Raw genomic sequence first — 26,902 nt, 5'->3', positions numbered from 1 at the left:
GGGTGAGCCGCCTTTGAGGGTTGTTGCCTATGCGGACCATGTGTCAGTGATTGTCACTGGGGCGGATGAAGCAGAGGAGGTGGTCTCTCTGACATCACGGTATTCTGAAGCATCAGGCTCCAAGATCGATCAGGAAAAGAATGAAGTTTTCTGGATGGGAAAGGAAGGTGAGAGGTTTGATCTCCCGGACACCTTTCCAGTGCCCCAGGAAAGAATTAAGATTCTAGGCATTGAATTTGGACCTGGCGATTATGGCCTCAAAAACTGGGAAGGCAGACTGGAAATTGCCAATACTAAGGTGGTCAGCTGGAAGAGATGGAAGTTATCTATGAGGGAAAGGGTTGATCTGATTAAGACTTACCTGATTCCGATCTTCCTGTATGTCAGCTTTGTCTGCATCTTGCCAGTGTCTCTCTATGCTAGGGTCAGTAGTGTGTTCTTCCAGATGTTGTGGGGGAACAGACTGAACCCCATCAAGAGGAATGTCACCTATCTATCCAGGAGGGAGGGTGGCTTAGGTATGGTCAACCCAGTTCTTTTCACTGCTTTTTCTCAAGTTTAACATTGGTAATATGCTTGCAGTGGAACCTCCTGGATGGGTAGGCATTTTTAGATCTTGGTTTAGGCCTTTTCTGCGACTTTGGGAAGAAGGTGGCCAAGTGAAGAATCTCAGGGGTCATCGTGGTCAGCTACCAGCCTATGTCGCTCCGTGCCTGAAGTTATTACGGCAGTGGCGATTGTCGGCTGAAGATCTCAGATCAGTTCCGAGGAAAGTCCTTATGAATCGAGTCTTGAGCGAAGTCTTTCATGACCCACTGGCCTTAAGGGATTGCCCAGGCCCAGTTTTGAGGGCAGGGTTAAGACTTATTAATTTGGACAGAGTACCCCCTAAATTTAGGGATCTGGCCTGGTTGTGCTTCCATGGGAGGCTCTATGTTAGGGGCAATTTGAAATTCCGCAGTGGGATGGATCTTAGCTGTCCTCTGGAGGAGTGTGCAGGTGAGGAGGAGACTATGGACCATTTTCTGCTTCATTGCCCTTTTAACATAGAGGTGTACAAACAGGTGGGGCGGGCCCTCGGTGTTCCTTTCCTCTCCAGGCTGGGTTATGCTGAGTGGGTGTATGGAGCATTCAATAATGGTGGTGTTTTTTGTTTAGATACGCTTTTTCTAGTTAGCCTAGTAGTCCGTTGTTTCACTTGGAACGCACGGTGTCAGGTCAGCATTCGGCATAAAATCCTTCCTGTTGAGGTGGTGGTGTATGACATTTTGCATGAGGTGGAGAAGATTCGAGTACTTGAGAGAGACAAGCGGAGTCGGGGGGCTTGGTTGAAGGCGTGGAGGGGTTTCAAGCCTCCCTGACTGCCAGGAGTCTCTTTCCCGGGTGTGGCTGTCTGTCTCTTATCACCCTAGATTATTATTTTTTGGATTAATTTTTTATAAATGGCTGCGTACATAGGTGATGGGTTGTGCCTCTTAGGCCCTCTCTGCTGCTTTATGTAAATAATTTTGGTAGTGGATTATGTATATATTGTATATATTCTGAACATGGATGTGTATTCCTTGGATTTCTGTTGAAGTTTTTTACTATGGTTTTGTTTTTTACTTTTGTATAAAATTGGTTGCTTGATTCTTTTTAATCGGAATCAAATGGGGAGTAAGTACAGCGCTGCTCCAATGGTGTTATAGAGGTAGTTACACACTAAGCGGCTAACACACCTCTAAGACAAAGATAGAAGTAAGTAAATCAACAAATATATATATATATATATATATATATATATATATATATATATATATATAGTGTAGCGCTATGTGTATAGATAAATGAGAACAAAGAATTAGGTTCGAGCCATCTTTCAATGGCCAGAAAATAAACAAGGAATACTTCAAAATTGGATGAAAAGTGACTCAATACAAAAAGTGCGCTATATGTTACAAAATGACATGTAAAACATAATAATAATAATAATAATACACCAGTGAAATGTGAGAACAAAACCAAATTATAAATGGATAAGGAATCAGCCAAAAAAGTCCATAAATATTTAGAAAATGTGTTCCTGATAAAAATCAAAAACCACCACCAACAGTCTCTGAGGATTGACTGATGAAGACAACAACGGAATATTACTGGTGGGTGAGAAGGTAAGACACCAAATGAAATGTGACGTCTGAGTATGTGACAGGACCATCACCACAGCATCTGAGGAGGCTTACCGGAAGCAGGGGACTTGAGAAGACATACGTCTTACAAGTCTCAAAAAGCTTGTTTAGCCGCCAGGGCTGGCAAGGTGAAACATCGGGTATCCACAACTTCAAATAGGGGGGGAGGGAAGATCTGTCAACAGCTTCAACCGTCCAGACGTATCAGCAGGCCAACCGGATGTTTATTTAAAAACCATGAGAGAAAAAAACTCACATGGCATGATATCGTTTAAAAAGCATGCATTTATTAGAACAATAAAAAGGAACACTCACATGATATAAGATCGTAAACAGCTCAAATAGTATCAAACGCGGTGATCATAGGGGGTCCACCCAACATGTATGTTGGGTGGACCCCCTATGATCACCGCGTTTGATACTATTTGAGCTGTTTACGATCTTATATCATGTGAGTGTTCCTTTTTATTGTTCTAATAAATGCATGCTTTTTAAACGATATCATGCCATGTGAGTTTTTTTCTCTCATGGTTTTTAAATAAACATCCGGTTGGCCTGCTGATACGTCTGGACGGTTGAAGCTGTTGACAGATCTTCCCTCCCCCCCCTATTTGAAGTTGTGGATACCCGATGTTTCACCTTGCCAGCCCTGGCGGCTAAACAAGCTTTTTGAGACTTGTAAGACGTATGTCTTCTCAAGTCCCCTGCTTCCGGTAAGCCTCCTCAGATGCTATGGTGATGGTCCTGTCACATATTCAGACGTCACATTTCATTTGGTGTCTTACCTTCTCACCCACCAGAAATATTCCGTTGTTGTCTTCATCAGTCAATCCTCAGAGACTGTTGGTGGTGGTTTTTGATTTTTATCAGGAACACATTTTCTAAATATTTATGGACTTTTTTGGCTGATTCCTTATCCATTTATAATTTGGTTTTGTTCTCACATTTCGCTGGTGTATTGTTATTATTATTATTATTATGTTTTACATGTCATTTTGTAACATATAGCGCACTTTTTGTATTGAGTCACTTTTCATCCAATTTTGAAGCATTCCTTGTTTATTTTCTGGCCATTGAAAGATGGCTCGAACCTAATTCTTTGTTCTCATTTATCTATACACATAGCGCTACACTATATATATATTTGTTGATTCTTTTTAATAAAAGATCAATAGTTCCCAGTCATTGGTGTCAGTGGGAGGAATAGTTCCCAGTCATCGGTGTCAGTGGGAGGAATAGTGCTCCAAGGGCCATATAAAGGCAAAGGGCCACATCTGGCCCCAGGGCCGCAGTTTGGAGACCACTTCTCTAAAGATCTATATAAAGGAATCGGGACCTCTTTACTCTTAATCCCTCTAGTGATGCACCCCAGAATTCTCTTTGCTTTCCCCATTACCAGACCACACTGTTTGCTCTTATAAGCACCCCCATATGTTTTCCTTCTGCGGTTCTGGCCTACACTGTACCCCCATTATTCTACTATCATAGGATCGTGCATTATTTTAAATGTAGAAATGTAAAATTCCATGGAACTGCCATTTTCTCTGCTTTGACCAATCTTGCAGCAATACCAGATCATCTTCAATGTTCAGACCTCTCCAGGGATAATAACCCTACTGCACCTCCTTTGTGTCATCAGGAAAAATACATACTTTATTCCAGTCTTTAAGCTGCTCCTTCTAGAAAACTGTCTCTTAAAAACTGAAAAATAAACATTTCATGAGGCAACAAGTTACTCCTGAAATCCACGAACAGTCCCACATATTCTGCACTTTATAGATCAGAAGAGCAATCTGTACAGACATTGTTCTTCCCGATGACGACCGCTAGGGGCCTCTATGCTTTCTATTTGCCAGCACGGCATAGACTTCCCAAGAAAACATTATATTACACAATAGTAGGTTTGTTAGGTACCAGCCAGTACCCGATGTCAGACACGCCTCCCGTGGGAAATTGACCAATCATCGAACTGCCAAATCCAGAATCGCATCGAGGTGTGGAACGCAGGCGGAAGCCCTGTATTGCAGTGCGCATGCGCACAGAGTTGGACACGGTGGTGCCTTAGTGGCACTTTTGGGAAGAGAAGTTCATAGGAGGCTACAATGGAGAAGGCTCAGAGTGCAGGTAAATGAATGGGGAGAGATGGACAGCCTACAGGATAGTCACTGTGCTCTGACATGTCTGTACACATGACACAGAGAGGAGGGTGCAGAGAAAGGGGGACACAGAGGAACGTGTAGAGAAAGGAGGACACACAGAGGAAGGTGCAGAGGAGGGGGAGGACACAGAGAGGAAGGGGGGCACTGAGAGGAAGGTGGAGAGGAAGGGGGGCACCGAGAGGAAGGGGGGGGGACACAGAGAGCAAGGTGGAGAGGAGGGGGGGACACAGAGAGGAAGGTGCAGAGGAGGGGGGGACACAGAAAGAAAGGAAGGTGCAGAGGAGGGGGGACACAGAAAGGAAGGTGCAGAGGAGGGGGGGACACAGAGAGGAAGGTGCAGAGGAGGGGGGGACACAGAGAGGAAGGTGGAGAGGAAGGGGGGCACAGAGAGGAAGGTGCAGAGGAGGGGGGGGGACACAGAGAGGAAGATGGAGGGGGGGGCACAGAGAGGAAGGTGGAGAGGAAGGGGGGCAAAGAGAGGAAGGTGCAGAGGATCGGGGGGGACATAGAGAGGAAGGTGCAGAGGAGGAGGGGACACAGAGAGGAAGGTGCAGAGGAGGGGGGGACACAGAGAGGAAGGTGCAGAGGAGGGGGGGGGCACAGAGAGGAAGGTGGAGAGGAAGGGGGGCAAAGAGAGGAAGGTGCAGAGGATCGGGGGGGACATAGAGAGGAAGGTGCAGAGGAGGGGGGGACACAGAGAGGAAGGTGCAGAGGAGGGGGGGGACACAGAGAGGAAGGTGCAGAGGAGGGGGGGACACAGAGAGGAAGGTGCAGAGGAGGGGGGGGACACAGAGAGGAAGGTGCAGAGGAGGGGGGGGACACAGAGAGGAAGGTGCAGAGGAGGGGGGGGGACACAGAGAGGAAGGTGCAGAGGAGGGGGGGGACACAGAGAGGAAGGTGCAGAGGAGGGGGGGGACACAGAGAGGAAGGTGCAGAGGAGGGGGGGGACACAGAGAGGAAGGTGCAGAGGAGGGGGGGGACACAGAGAGGAAGGTGCAGAGGAGGGGGGGGACACAGAGAGGAAGGTGCAGAGGAGGGGGGGGACACAGAGAGGAAGGTGCAGAGGAGGGGGGGGCACAGAGAGGAAGGTGCAGAGGAGGGGGGGCACAGAGAGGAAGGGGTGACACAAAGGAAGGTGCAGCGGAAGGGGTGACACTAGAGTTGCCACCTCATCTCTTTAAGGCCCCTTTCACGCTGGGGCGTCGGCGGTACAACAGCGCTATTTTAAGCGCTGCTGTACCGTCGTTCTTGCAGCGGTATTCGGCCGCTAGCGGTGCGGTTTTAACCCCCGCTGGCGGCCGAAAAAGGGTTAAAATCCCTCGTACAGCGCGGCTATAGCCGCGGTATTACCGCGGTATAGCCGCGCTGTCCCATTGATTTCAATGGGCAGGAGCGGTGAAGGAGCGGTGAATACACCGCTCCTTCACCGCTCAAAAAAAGCGGTTTGCAGGACTTTTTTCACCGCCCTGCCTGCGCACCGCTTCAGTGTGAAAGCCCTCGTGCAGTGGAAGGGGTGACCCGGAGGGGAAGGTGCAGAGGAAGGGGTGACCCGGAGGGGAAGGTGCAGAGGAAGGGGTGATCCGGAGGGGAAGGTGCAGAGGAAGGGGTGACCCGGAGGGGAAGGTGCAGAGGAAGGGGTGACCCGGAGGGGAAGGTGCAGAGGAAGGGGTGACCCGGAGGGGAAAGTGCAGTGGAAGGGGTGACCCGGAGGGGAAGGTGCAGAGGAAGGGGTGACCCGGAGGGGAAGGTGCAGAGGAAGGGGTGACCCGGAGGGGAAGGTGCAGAGGAAGGGGTGACCCGGAGGGGAAGGTGCAGAGGAAGGGGTGACCCGGAGGGGAAGGTGCAGAGGAAGGGGTGACCCGGAGGGGAAGGTGCAGAGGAAGGGGTGACCCGGAGGGGAAGGTGCAGAGGAAGGGGTGACCCGGAGGGGAAGGTGCAGAGGAAGGGGTGACCCGGAGGGGAAGGTGCAGTGGAAGGGGTGACCCGGAGGGGAAGGTGCAGTGGAAGGGGTGACCCGGAGGGGAAGGTGCAGTGGAAGGGGTGACCCGGAGGGGAAGGTGCAGTGGAAGGGGTGACCCGGAGGGGAAGGTGCAGTGGAAGGGGTGACCCGGAGGGGAAGGTGCAGAGGAAGGGGTGACCCGGAGGGGAAGGTGCAGTGGAAGGGGTGACCCGGAGGGGAAGTTGCAGTGGAAGGGGTGACCCGGAGGGGAAGGTGCAGAGGAAGGGGTGACCCGGAGGGGAAGGTGCAGAGGAAGGGGTGACCCGGAGGGGAAGGTGCAGAGGAAGGGGTGACCCGGAAGGGAAGGTGCAGAGGAAGGGGTGACCCGGAAGGGAAGGTGCAGAGGAAGGGGTGACCCGGAAGGGAAGGTGCAGAGGAAGGGGTGACCCGGAGGGGAAGGTGCAGAGGAAGGGGTGACCCGGAGGGGAAGGTGCAGAGGAAGGGGTGATCCGGAGGGGAAGGTGCAGAGGAAGGGGTGACACAGATGAGAATAGGTGACAGAGGGAAAAAGAGAAAGCAAGCTATATTCTCTAATGATATGGCAGTATGCAAAGGTGGTCACGTGATGCTTTTTCCTTTACCATGCCATTTATTGTCAAAAGAAATGATGTAATCTCCATTGTTATTAAGCAAGACTAGCCCAAAAACCAGAAGGTGGAATGTGTAGGCAGTATAATCCAGAATGTGGAGTATTACACAACAGGGTGAAATATATTAATTCCAACTGGATGAAAGATATCAAATAGATGTTGGCTGGGCTGTAATTCCCGGAGACTGACAAAGACTGTAGAGAGGGATGTGTTATATGGAGACTGGCACAGGGGTTGTGTTATATGGAGACTGGCAATCTGTGGATGTTGGCAGGGAGGTACACTGGGGTTTATTTACTAAAGCTGGAGAGTGCAAAATCAGGCTCACTTCTGCATAGAAAACAATCAGCTTTTAAACTCAGCTTGTTCAATTAAGCTTTGGCAATAAAACCTGGAAACTGATTGGTTTCTCTGCAGAAGATTTTGCACTCTCCAGCTTTGTTAAATAAACCCCACTCTGTGTTGAGCGAAGAGAGCGTGCACTTTGTGGACAGTGATCGGGATTCCATACTGTCAGACCAGAATATTTCTATTTCTTCCATCTATTTGATCCTCTGCGTTTGTAACCTAATCTGACAGAGTTTTGGCCTCCTGATGCCTGTATCTGGGTAGACAGACCACTGCCACGTTCTAGCTTGTGGTTGGCTATTTGGCAGGAAATCTTAGCAGTGGACATTCCAGATGCTGATGTTTCAGCACGCTTTATCACTGCTAAAGTATGTTGAAGTCTGCGGCTGGAAAGTCCATTGCTCTAGGTTCCAGTTGTGTAGCCAACTACCTTATCAAGAGATCATTTTTTTTTTTTTTCCAGCTACCCTGAAATCAGAAGCATCCCACATTAGGCGGCGTAAAAATCACAATGCAGGTGCACCAGAGAGAGCGGTGGCACGGCCACGACAGGAACAGAGGAGCTTCATGAAGCGGGTGTTTGGTTTTGAATGCTCCGATCTGTCTAGCTGGCAGCGATTTGTTAGCCTGATGAACCGACCAACTGATCCCGCTGGTCTCGGAGTATTCCGCTTCCTCTTTGGTGAGTTTTCACACTTCTGCTATGTTCCATTTAGGAATAATGATGTGTTAAATCTAGTCAGTTACGTTTTTTTTTCTTTTATTCTGTGCTTGGATGTCTGTTTCCTTTCCTTGCATTTCCCTTTTCTGTTTCCTATCTACCTTAGAGGCGTAGGTTTCCACAGCTGCTCCATGAAAACGGATATCCTCTCTCAGAGTAATGGTCACACGTCCAGATGACCCTGTATTGTGCTGCTGAGCTTTCTTTTAATGTATTGTTACTGTAGACATTATAACCATACAGGCTTTGGTAAGAAAGGACTAAAGGAATCAGAAAGCCCTCAAAACAAATCAGTGCATTGCACAGTAAAGCCGTCCTAAAACAGTAGATATTCACATGCCTCATCACATTTCCCCAAAATAAGAGGATTATTCCGCATGTCAGGACAGTGGTCCGAGCCAGGCAAATCTTTTTGTCCCCTCAGCCAGATGTACAAAAAAAAAAAACCCTGGTGTATAGTGCAAATATAGTTATAAACAAAAATAATTCCATGCTGCCAAAGCACAAAGTAAGCAGCTAGCACAACCAACAAAGGTAACAACAATGCAATACAAAATGAGTGCAGCGCTATAAAGAATGTGAAGAGAAGTCCAATGTTATAAACATTAAACTGGCAGTTCAAAGTAGAGCTAACAAAGAAGAGACTTCCTGAGGGATGGAACGGAAAATCTTCAAAGGCTAGACACTTCAAATTCATACATCATCTGGAGTAGAAATGTACACAACACCACCAACAATGAAGAGGCTTACCAGAATGAGTAGACCCGCCAGGGCATACGCCAAGAGGGGTCAGATAGGCTTAGGTGGTGAGTGTCTGCAGACGGCCTGGAGGAGCGATGAAGTGGCTCTCACGTTGCTGTGTTAACCAAACGGATGCCTGGACCGAGGAGTGTGGAACACCCAACACGTAGACTGGATCCCTCGAAGCGGTGTTAAAAACCAAATGATGGTGGTGGCAAACAGAAAAAGAAAGGAAGGGCCAAATAGTGTAAATCCTTATAAAACTGAGAATTTTATTTAAAATGGGTATACACTCACATGTAGATCCATTAAAAGACAGCGCTGTAATAAAAGTGGCGACAGTAAATAAAATTCTCAGTTTTATAAGGCTTTACACTATTTGGCCCTTCCTTTCTTTTTCTGTTTGCCACCACCATCATTTGGTTTTTAACACCGCTCCGAGGGATCCAGTCTACGTGTCGGGTGTTCCACACTCCTCGGTCCAGGCATCCGTTTGGTTAACACAGCAACGTGAGAGCCACTTCATCGCTCCTCCAGGCCGTCTGCAGACACTCACCACCTAAGCCTATCTGACCCCTCTTGGCGTATGCCCTGGCGGGTCTACTCATTCTGGTAAGCCTCTTCATTGTTGGTGGTGTTGTGTACATTTCTACTCCAGATGATGTATGAATTTGAAGTGTCTAGCCTTTGAAGATTTTCCGTTCCATCCCTCAGGAAGTCTCTTCTTTGTTAGCTCTACTTTGAACTGCCAGTTTAATGTTTATAACATTGGACTTCTCTACACATTCTTTATAGCGGTGCACTCATTTTGTATTGTATAGTGCAAATATAGTCTAATATTGGAAAATCTATTAAAAAAGGAATTAGTGCCACATCCCTATATATACCAATATCGAAAGAAAATAAACAAAAAAAACACATGGGACTTTGGAGGCACACCATGCTACAATAACATACAATTCCTGTATCCATAAACTACATGCATAAAATGTTTTTCATTTTATTGTACACTTGTGACCCCTACACCAACATATAATATATTAAACAAAATTACAAATGACCATATGTTCAGTTAAAGGCAAAAATTAGGGGGTATCTTTATGTACCTAGTATGCTTTCTATTGTGAGCCACCAAAGCAGGGTCGGCTGTTCATAAAAGATTGCTCGAAGCAGATGTCCCAAAAAGAAAGAGACTTTGCTGGAAAGAGAAAAGAAATAGAAATGCCTTAAAAATAGTCTACCTTCTATCAAAATTCCCCAACATTAGGAAGGTCTACTTCTGAAAAGACTCGTATCTCTACCTTTAAACACATGACCCAGACATGGGATCTAGATGGAACTTTCCAATATCTTGGGAAGCTGGACCCCAAAAAGGGGTAGAAGGTTTGGATATACAAGCAGAGTGAGCATACTCCTGATTCAACAGTCCTCCGATAATAGCAAAACACCAGTATAAAACGACAGCACTTGTAATGCTCTTTATTTAAACAACAGCTGGCTAAAACTCAAAGTTTTCTTATTACAGAAGGTATTCCCATTCTATCACATGACCCAAAAATAAGACAATTACTCCTCATTTCAGACCATTGTGCAGAGCCATGCAAATCATTCCTTTTTATCCCATCAGCCTGGTGCACATCTACAGATAGATATAGAAACTGTAGGTGTGTAGTACATACAGCTTTTCAGACGATTGGCCATCATCTGTGCAATGTATCTAAACCATGGCTTCTATGAAGTATTGCTAAATTATTAAAGTGGACCTTCACCCTCCCAAGGAAGATCCCGCCTCTTCACCTCTCCTCTCTTCCTCTGGCGGAATAGGGCAATTTTTTTTTTTTTCTTTTTGTTTTATGTCTTTTTTTTTTTTTTATATTCTATTGAAAGTCTGCCCCACCTCCCCATGCACGTCATTTGCCTTAGGCAAATGACATACACCCTGCCAGTGATGCCTCCTGGAATATGTTCGTCACAGGAGGCATAGGCTTTCATTAAAGAACGGGGGGGGTTTATCGGCGTGTCTACAAGAGGCCCACCTGCTGAACCCTGAAGAGCCAGTATGCCTCTCAATGTTGTCAGATGGAACATGGAGGCACGGCACAGAGCTGTGGCCGGGCATGAGATGATCTCAGCGGGTCAATGCTGGATCCACTGGATAGGTGAGTTTCTGAAATTTGCAGATGCCACCATCAGGTAAGTGGGGAAAGAAGAAAATAGGGAGGTCGGATGGAGTTCCTGATAGAGCCAGTAGTTGAATTCAGATAATTCAACCGATTGTAGCCCTACAAGGTTTGAGGTGATCTTAACTGTATTAAGCCAGCCATACATGGATCGAAATTCAGCTGGTTCAGCACCCTCGTTGTATACAACATTGTATGAGCACCGATCGACTTGTGTACAACCAGCTTGAAGGGCTTTTCCCTAACGATTAGTGCTGGCTTTTGCAGGCAACACTAATCTAGGGTTGATTTACTAAATCTGGTACAGCTGTGCATGGTAGCCAATCTGCTTCTAACTTCAGTTTGTTCAAATAAGCTTTGACAAAAAAACCTGGAAGCGGATTGGTTTCTATGCAAACTGCACCAGATTTTGCACGCTCTAGTTTTAGTAAATCAACCTGTGTTCTGCTGGCAGGGAAGGCTCCCCCCCTGGCAGAACACAAAAGCCCAGCTAGGGATTCCCCCATCAAAACTGCCTGTGTTGATGGATGAATCAAGCCTGTGTTGATGGATGAATCAAGCAATTTTCATTCCTTTAACCTGTGGTGGAAGGAAAGAAATCTGCATAATCTATGGCTTGCCTAAGACAGGCGATAGATGATACTATTTTCTTTCCTGCAACCACGGGTTACGTGAGGGGAGGCATTCCTGCCAGAACAGTGATTTTTGCTAGCAGCTATAGCCACTGGAAATCGCATCCTAAAAATCCAACATGCTGGTTGTACCCAAGATGATCGACAGATCGACTTGGGTATAATCAGCCTGCCCATATATGGATCTCGACCAGTCCCTGCTAAACCGGATGAGATTCGAACTGTCTAAGGCCGGCTTTAGTGCACAAGACCAATTGAGTACTGTCCGTAAAACCTTTTTTTTAATTTGCACTAACGTTCACATTTTCAGGACAAGCTTTTAGAGTGTACCCACTTCAAGGTCCTGCTTGGACGTTGAAGAACGGGGTACACCCGAAAGCTTGTCCTGAAAATTTAGAAGTTAGTGCAAATAAAAAAAAAGTATCACGGGCAGTACTCAATTATTCTTGTAGCCTAGCAGGAAAGTTGTCCGCACACAGGATCAAGGGTCATTCTCCTTTCTGGCAGGGGGAGTATTGACTGGGCAAAGACTGATGTGCAGTGATAACCTAACCTTTCATACTGTTTGCCCAATGTGAGAGGTCAGCCATTTATATAAACACAGTAGATGTGGGAGTTACCTAACTGCATAGTGTAAAAATGTGTCTGCTCTCCTGCAAGACAGACACTTCAGCCTCAAATAACATAGAGGGTCATATTAGGACGGCCTAAGGCTTCATACATATCTAGCAGGATTGATCTATCTGGTGAAGTCACTTGAATAAAGGTGTTTTTTCGTTTCAGTTTTTATGTACGTTTCTATCTCTGTTTATATGCTGTTCCCTGCCTTTACATCTGTTAACCACATACTGCTACATGTGTTTCCATACATTAATACATCCTTCCTATAAAATAAACTGATGAAAAATGTACATACTTTCTTCTTTGTACACTGCTGGCATGAGTTGCACATAGAGGTGTTTTGTAAATCATGTGAATGGCATTATTCATTAACATTACATCTATTTTACCAAACAGCACATGTAGCACAAGCTGTGAGTGTGAGGATTTAGGGTTTCCAATCCTCTGGGACCACTAAAGCCTTGTTTGCACCATATAGCTGCCATAAAGTGCATTTCCGTGTTTGCTGTCAGATTTGCGAAACCTCCCCTTTTATGCTTGTTATGTGTACATACTTAAAAATAATTAAAATAAATGTTTTTTCTTACCTTTCCTGTCGAAATTTTTTTTTTTTTTTAATCGCAGGTCTATACATAGGATTCCATGCAGCTTGAAACTGTTCAGAATAGCTTGCAGTGTGCAAAAAGGGGACAAATTAAGGATTTAAAAAAAAAACATTAACAAAAATTGTACCACCAAAGCTTTGAGATCCTAAACCAGGCATGTCCAAAGTCTGGCCCGCGGGCCAATTGTGGCCCGCGTTCCGGTTTCAAACGGCCCCATTGGTATTTTGGCTATATGTATCTTTTGTGGCCCCCAACGAATCCCCGAGCGCCACGGGGGCCACAAAAGATATATACGTCGATTCCTGCTGTTTCTGAGTGGAAGGAGGGGGCGGGCGCCGCCAGATTACACAGAGCGGCGATCTCCTGTGTACCAGGCGATCAGTCACACACAGTCCCGCCTCCTGGCCCAGGATTGGACCACTGTTCTGTCTATCACAGGGGGGACTGTGTGTGACTGATCGCCGGGTACACAGGAGATCGCGGCGCTGTATAATTTGGCACTGACAAAGTTGCAGATGAGCAAGGATGTGCAGGCGGCATTCATTTACAATGGTGAGGCTGCTGATGGGCACTGTGCAGGCTGCATTAATTGGCAATGGAGAGGCTGCTGATGGGCACTGATAAGGCTGCATTGATGGACTGTGACCCTTATTTTGCTTCAAAGTTCTTCATTTAAAATGTAAGGTTTTTTTTTTTATTTATTTATTTTTTTTCCTGAAACGTCCCTCTTAAAATGAAGGTGCGTGTTATACGCCTGTGCGTGTTACATGCCGATAAATACAGTATATCCAAATAACACGCCCAAGCTCATCTCTTCACCACACACAGCCACAAAGGCAAGCAAATTCTTGTTGGGCAGTATATTAGTGCTCGAACGAACACACTTACACCAAATTTTAATGGTTCAAAGAATGTCAGGCAAAATGGTCGGCCCTCACGCATGTTCACTTCATCAAATCTGGCCCTCTTTAAAAAAAAGTTTGGACACCCCTGTCCTAAACCCTTTGTTAAGCCTGTTGAAGGGACGTGACCAAAAAAAGGTCTGCTGGTTGGCTCCTGATCAGCTCTTTCAATCAATGGCTGAGAGCGCTGACCAGAGTTTTCTGATTGGGGGGGCATCCTCCTGTGAGAGCACAATAGAACATCAAGGCAGATCACTGTACTAACATCAGGTAGTTAGTACAGCGACTTGGATCTGAGCTGTCAGTTTTTCTTTTTGTTCAGCCCTGATGAAGGCTTGGGCTGGCCATACACAGTTCGAATCTTGGCCACTTCAACAGGAACCAGTCGAGGTTCGACCCATTAATGGGCAGTCTGAATATACTAGATTGATCGATCAATCCACTTTGGTTCAACCAGCCTGCCAGAATCTCTTGCGACTATAGCTAGCCGCTGCTATAGCCACTAGCAATAATCAGTGTCTTCTCCTGGCGGGGGAACAGTCCCCACCGGGAGAAGCCAATTGCTGATTCCCCTGTCAGCACTGTCTGTGTTGATAGAGGGAATCGTGCGAATTTCTTTTCTGCAACCCGTGGTTGCAGGAAAGAAATTCACCCTGTGTATGGCCAGCCTTAAGAATAGAAAGGGTGCACATCCTAGATTTCAAGATTGACCAGCACAATACAGACAGGGTTAATTATGGTAAACATAACTCCCCAACCTCTTCTGCATAGCAGAGGAAAACTTCCGTTGTAGAGTTTTCAGAAAAAAAGCAAGTAAAAAAAAGTCAGTGACAACTTTGAAGTAGTATAGCCTCCTTTTTTAGTTAAAATAATAAACATACTTGCCTACTTACCTGCTCTGTGCTCCTCCTCCTCTTGGATCCCCCCGCTGGCGCTCATGGCTCTTGTGCCCCATAGAGAGTAGCCTTCTATGAAGGCACTTGTGCAGGCTCGGTCCTGAGCCTCGCTGTCTGCGTCTATTGACACAGACAGCGGAGCTTGGCTCTGCCCCCCCCCCCAGCTCTCCTATCATAGGATTCGATTGACAGGAGTGGGTACAAGAAAAACAGACATAGAAGGCGCGCACACCTAGTGCGTTACCAGAGATAATTTAGTAATAAGAAACTTTTGTATATAAGTGAGTACTCAGAAAATGCAACTGAAAAAAGGACATAAACACAGTGCATGGACATGCACAGAACACGGGGTACAGCTAACGCGTTTCGGGGGCGCACCCCCTTCCTCAGAGCTCTAGCATCTGAGGAAGGCAGCATCCACCTAGTTCTGGGATACCATATATACCTTTCACACCATCATTTTACCTGACATCTGTTACTCCTCACCTTGGAAGACCTATTAGCGCTGGAAGTGACTGTGTTTTTTGACAGGAGTGGGTGCCAATGGCTCCCGCTGCTATCAATCTGCCCAGTGAGGAGAGACAGAGGTGGGGGAGTTGCTGCTCTTGTGTACATCGGTGGATTGAGATTGGGATCAGGTAAGTATATGGGGGGGGGGGGGGGAATCCACCCCAACAAAAGGTTTTAATGCATAGAATGCATTAAGGTAAAAAACCTTAGGGCTTTATAACCACTTTAAATAGTTTTTTAAATGTATGCTATGTGAATGGGCACATGTAATAAATATAAAGTAGGTGTTATCCCAATTTGGCTGCAAAAATGAAAGATGACAGCTAGGAAATAGTCCATAGAGGGTTTCTGTACAGAGCAGTTTTGTTATATGTGGATGTTTTTGCCTTCCCTGTAGGTCTTCTTATGGTTCTGGACATCCCTCAGGAGCGGGGGCTCAGTTACCTGGACCACAAGTATCTAGATGGGCTGGATGTCTGCCGATTCCCCCTTTTTAACAACCTTCAACCTTTGTCCCTGGACTGGATGTACCTGGTCTACGTCGTCATGCTTCTAGGTGAGGGGTTCACAGTTTATTGTGTTTTACATTCCTACTACCCACTGTTTAGAAACCAAGCAGCTGAATTATTTATCTCAATATAAACGTGTGTGTTTAATTTCTAACATTTTGGCATGATATTTTTTTTTTCTCTCGTATCCACCTACACAGAGTGGTGTACTGTGATAACCATCAATTACTGCAGAACATTTGGAGTCTAAGTGATACCCTTAATTGGCTAACTTTAAGCTATTAAAGATGCAGCTTTTTGATACCCTTTATTGGCTAACCCAAGAAAGAAAAGATATCACTTAACTACTTTACTACCGCTGTACATCTTTACACTGCAAAGTGGTGGATGCTTATTTCTGTACTGCCATATTAGAAATGACAGTGCAGAACCAACCATCAGGTAGCCATTGCACTGGTTAATGGCAGTTATTTGAGCCATGCGTAGAAGTCTTGTATTACAAATACAGTGTACAGAGCCAGTTAGATCGGCTATATACCTTGTGCTGTAATGATCAGTCACAGAGATCACATATGTAAGCATTGTTTGCATCTGAGAGCCTGCACATTCCTTTTACAAGGGACGAATGGAAAGAAGGCGGAATTCATTAATTTATCATTCATTCATTAGTTCCAAATCAAAGGTAGATAGATACTTAAAGTATATACTGATTTTTGGCATAATTTACCCTTTCACTTCCCACTCCTCTCCCATACATCTGATATACATCCTGTATGTTAACCATTCACCTTTCATATCCTGCACATCCACATCGTAACCCGCTCAGCCCTATCATCTTAATGTATGTGGACCTGTACAATTAACCCTTTCTCTTCCTCCTCATCCCTCTATATGTGACCTGTACATTTAATGTATCTAGTGCACCATTACCAAGCATTATATTTTAACTCCCTCAATACCAGCATGTTTCTTCATTTTAAAAAAATAGCAAGCAATTAGATGACCTTGGGGCATCTACTTTCTAAAAAGGGGTAAGTAAGTAAGCTCATATTTAGGTTACTATTGCTGTATTTTAACTTAACGTTAACCTGTCAGCACACGATTACTTGTATCTAAAAGCCTATCTGCTAAAAGAATAGGAAATATACTTACATTTCCAGTGGGATGTGTCTTATTATTAATAATAATAATAATAATAATATACAGGATTTATATAGCGGCAACAGTTTGCACAGCGATTTACAATATAAAGGGAGACAATACACCAACAGCACAATTCAGAACAAGAGAGTTAGAAGAGCCCTGCTCCTGCAAGCTTACCATATAAAGCCTCGTACATATGATTGGATTTTCCGACGGGAAATGTGTGATGACAGGCTGTTGGCAGAAAATCTGACCGTTTGTACGATTCATCGGACAATTGTTGTCGGATTTTCCACGGACAAATATTGGATAGCAAGTTTTAAAATTTTCCACGAACAAATGTCTGTTGTCGGATTTTTCTAACGTGTGTACACAAGTCCGTCGGACAAAAGTCCAAAGTACAAACACGCATGCTCGGAAGCAAGGACGAGCCAGAAGCGGTCGGTCTTGTAAACTAGCGTTCGTAATGGAGAATTAACATTCGTAACGTGGCAAATTATGGAATCTCCAAATGCAGCGCAGATTCTCTTCTTCTTTAATGGGATAATAATGAAGCTGCTTTGCTGGTGATACTGATGGAGTTATTGCAAAAATTCAAAGGCTTTTTTTTCTAGTGATATCAAGAATAATATTATTATGCTTTTTTTTTTCTTATTTGGGCAAGTAACCATAACACCATTATCCCGTAGTTTTTAAGATCAAAGATACAACTATGTTGGTGTCCCTTGTTAATTTTACATTGTATTTTTTTAAATGTAACTGCCTACTCCCAAACTGTCATCTGAAGTAAAACACATAGCCAAGTATTATTCTCCACAATTTTTTATTGTGCATTAAAAAAAGAAAACCAATAAAATCGGACATGCTATCTGCCAATAGAACTTAACCAAAAAGTGCATTCTATGCATCCAAAAATATAGAAAATATACCAAATCAAATCATTATTCACCAAAACAATAATGTCAAAGCAATAACTCCAAGGCGAATAATTAATAACACGTTATCTCCTCCGATTCCGCAACATGTCTGGTTGACGAACGACCGTTCAGAAACTAACTGAAAAACGTGAAATGAAAAGCGCGAATCAACACTCACCAAACTTCTACTAACACAAAATTAGCAGAAGGAGACCAAAGGGTGGTGCTAAAGAGCTGAAAAACCATGTAGTACGTCACTACGTTCATGATTGTTGGCCAACAATTGTGTGCTGTGTGTATGCAAGACAAGTTTGAGCCAACGCCCTTTGGACAAAAGTCCATGGTTTTGTTAGCCAACAATCCGATTGTGTGTACAAGGCTTAAGACTTGAAAAGCTGAAGCAAATATTCCACACTTGCAGCTCTGTAGAATACCTACTCCCCCTCTGCACACCATGGTTCCTCCTGCCGGCTCATGTGGCACTATAGCAGGGCTGGACAAATCTGCTGTCCGGATGCCATGATGACTAATTACCACTGGGGGTTGATTTACTAAAACCTGAAAGTACGAAATCTGGTGCAGTTGTGCATGGTGGCCAATCAGCTTCCAACTTCAGCTTGTTCAATTAAGCTTTGACAAATAAAAAAAAAAAACTGGAAGCTGATTGGTTTCTGTGCAGAGCTGCACTAGATTTTGCTCTATCCAGTTTTAGTAAAGCAACCTCAATGTCTGTCAATCAGGTTACTGAAGTCTTTATTTGCTGTCTGATTGACAATTCTTTAGTCATTACTAGGTGAAGAGTGGAAGAAAAACAGCCGAAAAACAAAATCAGGAGTAGACATGAGCTTGGGCATCCTCTGAACTCATCGCTATCTGAACTATAAAATTGCATGTTTTTTTTTTTTGTTTTGTTTTTTAATTTTTACTTCAATCCGCTGCGGGCCGGGTCATTTTCCAACCTGCAGCACACATAAATAAAGGGGCAGGATGCTAGTGACATCAGTGCCCTTATATGAACACATGTCTATATAAGGTCAATATCATTGTCTACATATGGGCATGTGTAATAGTAAAGGGTGATGTGCAAGATAAATGAGTTCAGTTAATCCCACATTCTTCCTTTTGCTCTTCGCTTCCATGTTTTCATTGTACTGTCTCTTGTCTTTTAGGAGCCCTGGGTATAACTCTTGGATGCTTTTACCGTCTTAGCTGCCTGCTATTTTTAGTGCCGTACTGGTATGTCTTCTTCTTAGACAAGACGACTTGGAACAACCATTCTTATCTCTACGGGTTGATTGGATTCCAGCTGACCCTGATGAACGCCAATCGTTACTGGTAATTTTAGCAGCAAAGCCCCTCTGAGCTCTGGGACATGTACACTCGCAATAGTATAAAGCTAGCCATAATCAGCTAGATTTCTCTTGCTTGGCCCACAGGCTATTTGAGAGAAAATCAATGACCATACTCTGATAAACTCTGTTGAAGTAGGAATGTGCACTGTCAGCTCTTGTTTTCAAGCAGCTGCGTAAATTCCAGTGTATATATACCATAGTTTGTATGCGCTATAACGTTAATGCAAACCAATTAATATACATCCTTTGGGATTTTTTACCAAAGACATGTAGCAGAATACATTTTGGCCTACATTTATAAAGAAATTTGATTTTAATATTATGTTATTGTATGTTTTATAACAGAAAGTAGAATATATATATTTTTTTAAATTTTGGGGATTTCTCATTTATATTACTAAAAATAAACAGTGATGATCACATACCACCAAAAGAAAGCTCTATTTGTGTTAAAAAAAATTTGCTAAAAGTTGTATTTGCTTACAGTGTTGCACGACCGAGCAATTTCCAGTTAAAGTAGCGCAGTACTGAATAGCAAAAAATGCCCTGGTCATGAAGGGAGGTCAAGTGGTTAAATCTAGACTTAATAGGAAGCCACAGTCTTTATCCTTGACTAAGTACACTAAATACATAATTATAACTTTTGTATTTCCTTTATTACTTAGGTCCATTGATGGCTTATTTAGTCCTCGCAAGCGCAATGCACATGTCCCACTTTGGAATTACACTGTACTCAGAAGCCAGGTAATTACAGTTTAAGGTTTTATAATCTTTGTATATTTGACCTGTATAAGGCCCCTTCACACTTGTGCGACTTGTCCTGCGACTTGGGACTGTAAAGTTGCATGACAAGTCGTACCCCATGATTTCCAATGAGTACCGTTCATATCTGTGCGACTTCAAAGTAGTCCCTGCGCTACTTTGGTCCGGCTTTGATGCAACTTGAGGTCCATAGACCTCAAGATTACACAGGCATTGCTTCAAGTCGCATCAAAATCACAGCAAAATTGCGTGACTTTCAAGTCGCACAAGTTTGAAAGGGGCCTAATACATTTTTCCAATTTCTAATTAGATTTTTCCACAAAGACCTTGTTGGAGACAATGTAGAACCTCAGACCATGCAGGCAGCTTGGGAGTGATATTAGATTGTAAGCTCTGTTTTAAACCCCAGCAACTATGATCAAGTCATACATTTTATTTTTTTTACATCGTAAGATCATTGTAAGAATAAAACATCTGATTTCAGTAAAGGATATGCCAAAGCCCATCCAAGCTTTTGTATCCTTATAGTACACCTGTCACCCATCCTCCAGTGGCTCCTGCTATGAGCACAGGGATTCAGAGACTGCAGCTCAGGTACAGCAGTCTCAGGACACTACATGACAGCTGTTTCAGGCTGTAAACGTAAACCTATTCTGATTTTTCTCTCCCCCTATGCATACAGTGAAATGTACATTGTAAATAATAATAAATCAACCCCACTAATAATTAATGACATTTCCTGCAAGTATGGTGAATATGCCTTTTTGCCAGCTTGTCTACAGTGCATCCAGAAAGTATTCACAGCGCTTCATTTTTTCCACCTTTTGTTATGTTACAGCATTATTCCAAAATGGATTAAATTCATTATGTTCCTCAATATTCTACAAACAATACCCCACAATGATAATGCAAAAGAAGTTTGTTTTGGAATCTTTGCAAATTTATTAAAAATAAAAAAACAATGAAAATCACATGTACATACAGTAAGTATTCACAGCATTTGCCATGACACTCAGAATTGAGCCCAGGTACATCCTCTTTCCACTGATCATCCTTGAGATGTTTCTACAACTTCATTGGAGTCCACCTGTGGTAAATTCAGTTTATTGGACATGATTTAGAAAGGCACACACCTGTCTATATAAGGTCCCACAGTTAACAGTGCATGTCAGAGCACAAACCAAACCATGAAGTCCAAGAATTGTCCGTAGACCTACGAGACAGGATTGTATTGAGACACAGATCTGGGGAAGGGTACAGAAAAATGTCTGTAGCATTGAAGGTCCAAAGAGCACAGTGGCCTCCATCATTCGTAAATGGAAGAAGTTTAGAACCGCCAGGACTCTTCTTAGAGCGGCCTGCCGGGCCAAACTAAGCAATAGGGGGGGGGGGGGGGGGGGGCCTTAGTCAGGGAGGTGACCAAAAACCCGATAGTCACTCTGACAGAGCTCTAGCATTTCTCTATAGAGAGAGGAGGACCTTCCAGAAGAGCAACCATCTCTGCAGCACTCCACCTATCAGGTCTGTATGGTAGAGTGGCCAGACGGAAGCCACTCCTCAGTAAAAGGCACATGACAGCCTGCCTGGAGTTTGCCAAAAGGCACCTGAAGGACTCTCAGAACATGAGAAACAAAATTCTCTGGTCTGATGAAACAAAGATTGAACTCCTTGGCCTGAATGGCAAGATTCATGTCTGGAGGAAACCAGGCACCGCTCATCATCTGGCCAATACCATCCCTACAGTGAAGCATGGTGGAGGCAGCATCATGCTCTGGGGATGTTTTTCAGCGGCAGGAACTGAGAAACTAGTCAGGATAGAGGGAAATACAGCATTGTACAGAGACATCCTTGATGAAAACTTGCACTGGACCTCAGACTGGGGTGAAGGTTAATCTTCCAACAGAACAACGACCTAAGCACACAGCCAAGATAACAAAGGAGTGGCTATGGTACAACTCTGTGAATGTCCTTGAGTGGCCCAGCAAGAGCCCAGACTTGAACCCGATTTGAACATCTCTGGAGAGATCTGAAAATGGCTGTGCACCGACACTCCCCATCCAACCTGATGGAGCTTGAGAGGGTCCTGCAAAGAAGAATGGGAGAAACTTCCCCAAAATAAGTGTGCCAAGCTTGTAGCATCATATTCAAAAAGACTTGAGGCTGTAATTGGTGCCAAAGGTGCTTCAACAAAGTATTGAGCAAAGACTGTGAATACCTATGTACATGTGATTTTTTTTTTTTTTTAATACATTTGCAAAGATTTAAAACAAACTTCTTTCACATTGTCATTATGGTTATTGTTTGTAGAATTCTGAGAAAAATAATGAATTTAATCCATTTTGGAATAAGGCTGTCTACATAACAAAATGTAGAAAAAGTGAAGCGCTGTGAATACTTTCCGGATGCACTGTACGTAGTACTTTTTCAGTTGTATGCTACCTAATGTAAATACTTCAGTGCATCTTGGTGGAAAAACGTCAACGCAAATATATATGTATGTATGTATGTATATATATATATATATATATATATATATATATATATATATATATATATATATATATATATATATATATATATATATATATAAATTTATTTTTTTACAAGCTTGAACCATCTCTATTTGTGTGACATCTTGTAGATCTTCATTGTGTACTTTATTGCTGGAATCAAGAAACTGGATGCAGACTGGGTAGAAGGGTACTCCATGGGCACGCTGTCACGTCATTGGCTCTTTGACCCGTTCAAGTAAGACTGCATGTGCATCAGACAAATTCTGTTACTGGTTGGAATATACTGAAAAGCTAATTCCACCCAACATGGGGTTTCAGTTTAGAGTTGTGCCTGATATCTAAGCACACATATTACTGCCATTTTGTTGGTGTAACGTTTGAGGGTCCAACTGTCTGTTATATAGTAGCCTTGGCCTCCTGTATACCCTAATGCAGTGGTCTCAAACTGGTGGCCCTCCAGCTGTTGCAAAACTACAAATCCCATTATGCCTCTGCCTGTGGGAGTCATACTTGTAAAACTCAGCCTTGCAATGCATCATGGGACATGTAGTTTTGCAACAGCTGGAGGGCCGCCAGTTTGAGACCCCTGCCCTAATGGATTGATGGGTGGACTGGGAAGCATATTTTTATCCCTGCATTACCCATCTGAAATGATCTTCTTCTCCAACTTCACCATTGATTTGTTATAATGTGGTGCAGCCTTACCTGTAAATGATTACTTGATTTTTGATTATTTGTGTTTTCTACCTTTCACGCACAAGTAACAGATTGAACATGCTGTATTACAAATCCTAATTACAAATGGGCTGTCAAGATTACATGAAAGAAATTAAAATCTGGCCATAGATGTTTAAATCTCATCCTATAATTTTCTTTAAGTCTACCAACAACTATGTAAAGCAGGGATATGCAATTAGCGGACCTCCAGCTGTTGCAGAACTACAAGTTCCATGAGGCATAGCAAGACTCTGACAGCCACAAGCATGACACCCAGAGGCAGAGGCATGATGGGACTTGTAGTTTTGCAACAGCTGGAGGTCCGCTAACTGCAGATCCCTGATGTAAAGCAAGGGCCTGCCTGATTGGACACAAACTGAATGAATTATTTGGTTGGGCCTTCCCTGTACACAATTTTGTTATAAATCTAAAATAGATTGTTTAGAGTTTGTATGATTAGATTTTATTGTTAATGGTCAACATAAAGGCTGTAATTGACAGTCATACTATCCAGCAGTCCAAAGAGTGTCAGTTGTCAGCCTTCAGCTCAGGCAAGACCTGTTGGTCTCTTACATCCTGACACTGGGCTGATCTTTTTTTCTCCTACAGAGAAAGAAAGCAAGACAATAGCAGCATACTCACTGATTCCTGGTAGCAAAGACTGCATTATTACAGATGTTGACTCAGTAGCTTACAAACACCAATGGCTGCAACAGTAAATCTAAAATAGGACTTGGTCATTTTGGCACTGTCCTTTGAATTGAGTACCCGGGGTCAGCAGTAATGCCTGAATTATATTAGTGATTTGTTGTGAGTTTTTTTTTTTTTTTTTTTTTTTTTTGCAGGCAGGCACAATCACACATACAGTGCCTTGAAAAAGTATTCATACCTCTTGAAATGTTGTCATGTTGCAACCAAAAGCGTAAATGTATTTTATGGGGATTTGATGTGATAGACCAACACAGAGTGGCACATAATTGTGAAGTGAAAGAAAATAAATGGTTTTCAAAATTTTTAAAAATAAGTCAATACTTTATAGAACTACCTTTCGCTGCAATTACAGTTGCAAGTCTTTTTGGGGATGTCTCTACCAGCTTTGCACATCTAGAGAGTGAAATTTTTGCCCATTCTTCTTTGCAAAATAGCTCAAGCTTTGTCAGATTGGATGGAGAGCGTCTGTGAACAGCAATTTTCAAATCTTCTCAATTGGATTTAGGTCTGGACTTTGACTGGACCATTCTAACACATGAATATGCTTTGCTTTAAACCATTCCATTGTAGCTCTGGCTGTATGTTTAGGGTCGTTGTCCTGCTGGAAGGTGAACCTCCACCCCAGTCTCAAATCTTTTGCAGATTCTAACAGGTTTTCTTCTAAGTAAGATTGCCCTGTATTTGGCTCCATCCATCTTTCCATCAACGCTGACCAGCTTCCCTGTCCCTGCTGAGGAAAGTAACCCCACAACATGATGCTGCCACCACCATGTCTCACGGTGGGGATGGTGTGTTCCGTGTAATGTGCAGTGCTAGTTTTCTGCCCCACACAGTGTTTTGCTTTTAGGCCAAAAAGTTCAATTTTGGTCTCATCTGACCAGAGTACTTTCTTCCACATGTTTGCTTTGTCCCCCACATGGCTTCTCACAAACTGCGAATGGGACTTCTTTCAACCATGCCTTTCTTCTTGCCACTCTTCCATAAAGGGCAGATTTGTGGAGAGCACGACTAATAGTTATCCCGTGGACAGATTCTCCCACCTGAGCTGAAGATCTCTGCAGCTCCTCCAGAGTTTCCATGGCCCTCTTGGCTGCTTCTCTGATTAATGCTCTCCTTGCCCGGCCTGTCAGTTTAGGTGGACGGCCATGTCTTGGTAGGTTTGCAGTTGTGCCATACTCTTTTTCCATTTTCGAATGCTGGATTGAACAGTGCTTCATGAGATGTTCAAAGCTTGGGCTATTTTTTATAACCTAACCCTGCTTTAACCACTTCAATACAGGGCACTTACACCCCCTTCCTGCCCAGACCAAATTTGAATGACAATTACTCAGTCTTGCAAAACTGTACCCATATGAAATTTGTGTCCTTTTTTCACACAAATAGAGCTTTCTTTTGGTGGTATTTAATCACTAGTGGGTTTTTTATTTTTTGTGCTATAAATAAAAAAAGACCGTAAATTTTGTGGAAAAAAAAAAACGCCTTTTTCTTTGTTTCTGTCATAAAATTTAGCAAATTTAGTAATTTTTCTTCATACATTTTGGGCAAAATTTATACTGCTACATAGCTTTGGTAAAAATTACCCAAATTAGTGTATATTATTATTTGATTTTTGTGAAAGTTATAGAGTCTACAAACTATGGTAGCAATCACTGCAAAATTGATCACATCTGATCGGGCCTTAAGTACATCAGGTGTATCACATTTCTTGAGAAGTTTCTTAACAAGTCAGGAAATACAAATACCCCCCAAATGACCCATTTTTAGAAAGTAGACATTCCAAGGTATTAAGTAAGTCACATGGTGAGTTTTTTTAAGTTGTAATTTTTCCCCCGCAATTCTTTGCAAAATGAAATTTTTTTTTTTTTACAAAATTGTCATATTATCAGGTTATTTCTCACACACAGCATATGCATACCACAAATTACACCCCAAAATACAATCTGCTACTCTTCCCGAGTATGGCGATACCACATGTGTGAGACTTTTACACAGCCTGGCCACATACAAAGGCCCAACATTAAAGTAGCACCTTCAGGCGTTCTACGACAATATGACAATAAATGACACATCTCATTTCTCAACCACCTATTACATTTTGAGGGCCCTGGAGCACCAGGACAATGGGATTGCCCACAAAATGACCCCATTTTGGAAAGCGAACACCCCAACGTATATTCTGTAAGGCATGAGCTGCAGACAGGTACTCGGGTACTCTGATGGGCTGGTGACAGGTACTCGGGTACTCTGAAGGGCAGTGACAGGTACTCGGTACTCATATGAACTGTGACAGGTAGGTATTCAGATGAACTGTGACAGTTACTCAGGTACTTGGGTACTCAGATGAACTGTGACAGGTACTCTGGTACTCAGGTACTCTGGTACTCATATGGACTGTGATGGGTACTCAGGTACTCATATGTACTGTGACAGGTACTTGGATACTCAGATTAACTGTGATAGGTACTCGGGTACTCAGATGAACTGTGACAGGTACTCGGTTGAACGGTGACAGGTACTTTGTTGGGAGGTGACAGGTCCTCTTTATTGGGGGGGGGGGGGCAATCAGTGTATGTTGGTGTACACTGTAAGCGGTAACGAGATATTACAGCAATCTCCTTCTTGCACACGATCGGTGTGTGCGGAGGAGAACCCGGTAACATCTCGTTACCGCTCTATGTTCACAAGGATCACAGTGGATCATGTGGTAAACAGTCGCCTGCCAATGGTTGTTTACCAGTGTGGGTGGCGAGCAGTATTCCTGGGAACACGCCGCCACCGACGTGCACGCGCAGCGAGGTGCAAAGTGGTGCTGTACCATCTGTGATCGCCCGTGACTTCATCTTGGCCGATCACGTGGTAAACAGCCATGCCCAATGGCTGTTCACCCCCCTCGTTGGCGAGCGGTGTCTCCATCTGCCAATGGTTGTTTACCAGTGTCGGTGACGAGCAGTGTTCCCGGGAACACGCCGACACCGACGTGCACGCGCATGCAAGGTGCAAACTGGGGCTGTACCATCTTTGATCGCCCGTGACTTCATCACGGCTGATCACGTGGTAAACAGCCATGCCCAATGGCTGTTCACCTCCCTCATTGGCGAGCTGTGTCTCCATGACACGCCGCCAACGAAGGTACAGGGCTGTGCGCACATGATCGCGGACATGCCCTGTTTAAATGGACGGACATCATATGACGCCCACCCAGAACAAGG

At 43.9% G+C, this 26,902-nt stretch overlaps 1 protein-coding gene across 1 annotated transcript in view; it reads left to right on the top strand.

Annotated features, from left to right (window-relative positions):
- The first annotated feature begins 4,151 nt into the window (after nucleotides 1–4,151).
- Nucleotides 4,152–26,902, top strand: part of GGCX (gamma-glutamyl carboxylase) — a 68,492-nt gene continuing 45,741 nt past the window's right edge. Inside the window, exons 1-6 of the mRNA XM_073622088.1 lie at nucleotides 4,152–4,289; nucleotides 7,725–7,943; nucleotides 15,467–15,625; nucleotides 18,808–18,973; nucleotides 19,656–19,734; nucleotides 22,394–22,500. Of these exons, the coding sequence (XP_073478189.1) occupies nucleotides 4,268–4,289; nucleotides 7,725–7,943; nucleotides 15,467–15,625; nucleotides 18,808–18,973; nucleotides 19,656–19,734; nucleotides 22,394–22,500 (752 nt within the window). The 5' untranslated portion in view covers nucleotides 4,152–4,267. The remainder of the gene's footprint in view (nucleotides 4,290–7,724; nucleotides 7,944–15,466; nucleotides 15,626–18,807; nucleotides 18,974–19,655; nucleotides 19,735–22,393; nucleotides 22,501–26,902) is intronic.

Source organism: Aquarana catesbeiana, linkage group LG03, assembly GCF_042186555.1.
Source record: "Aquarana catesbeiana isolate 2022-GZ linkage group LG03, ASM4218655v1, whole genome shotgun sequence".
Classification (NCBI taxonomy): domain Eukaryota; kingdom Metazoa; phylum Chordata; class Amphibia; order Anura; family Ranidae; genus Aquarana; species Aquarana catesbeiana.
This window is presented reverse-complemented; position numbering and strand designations above follow the sequence as displayed.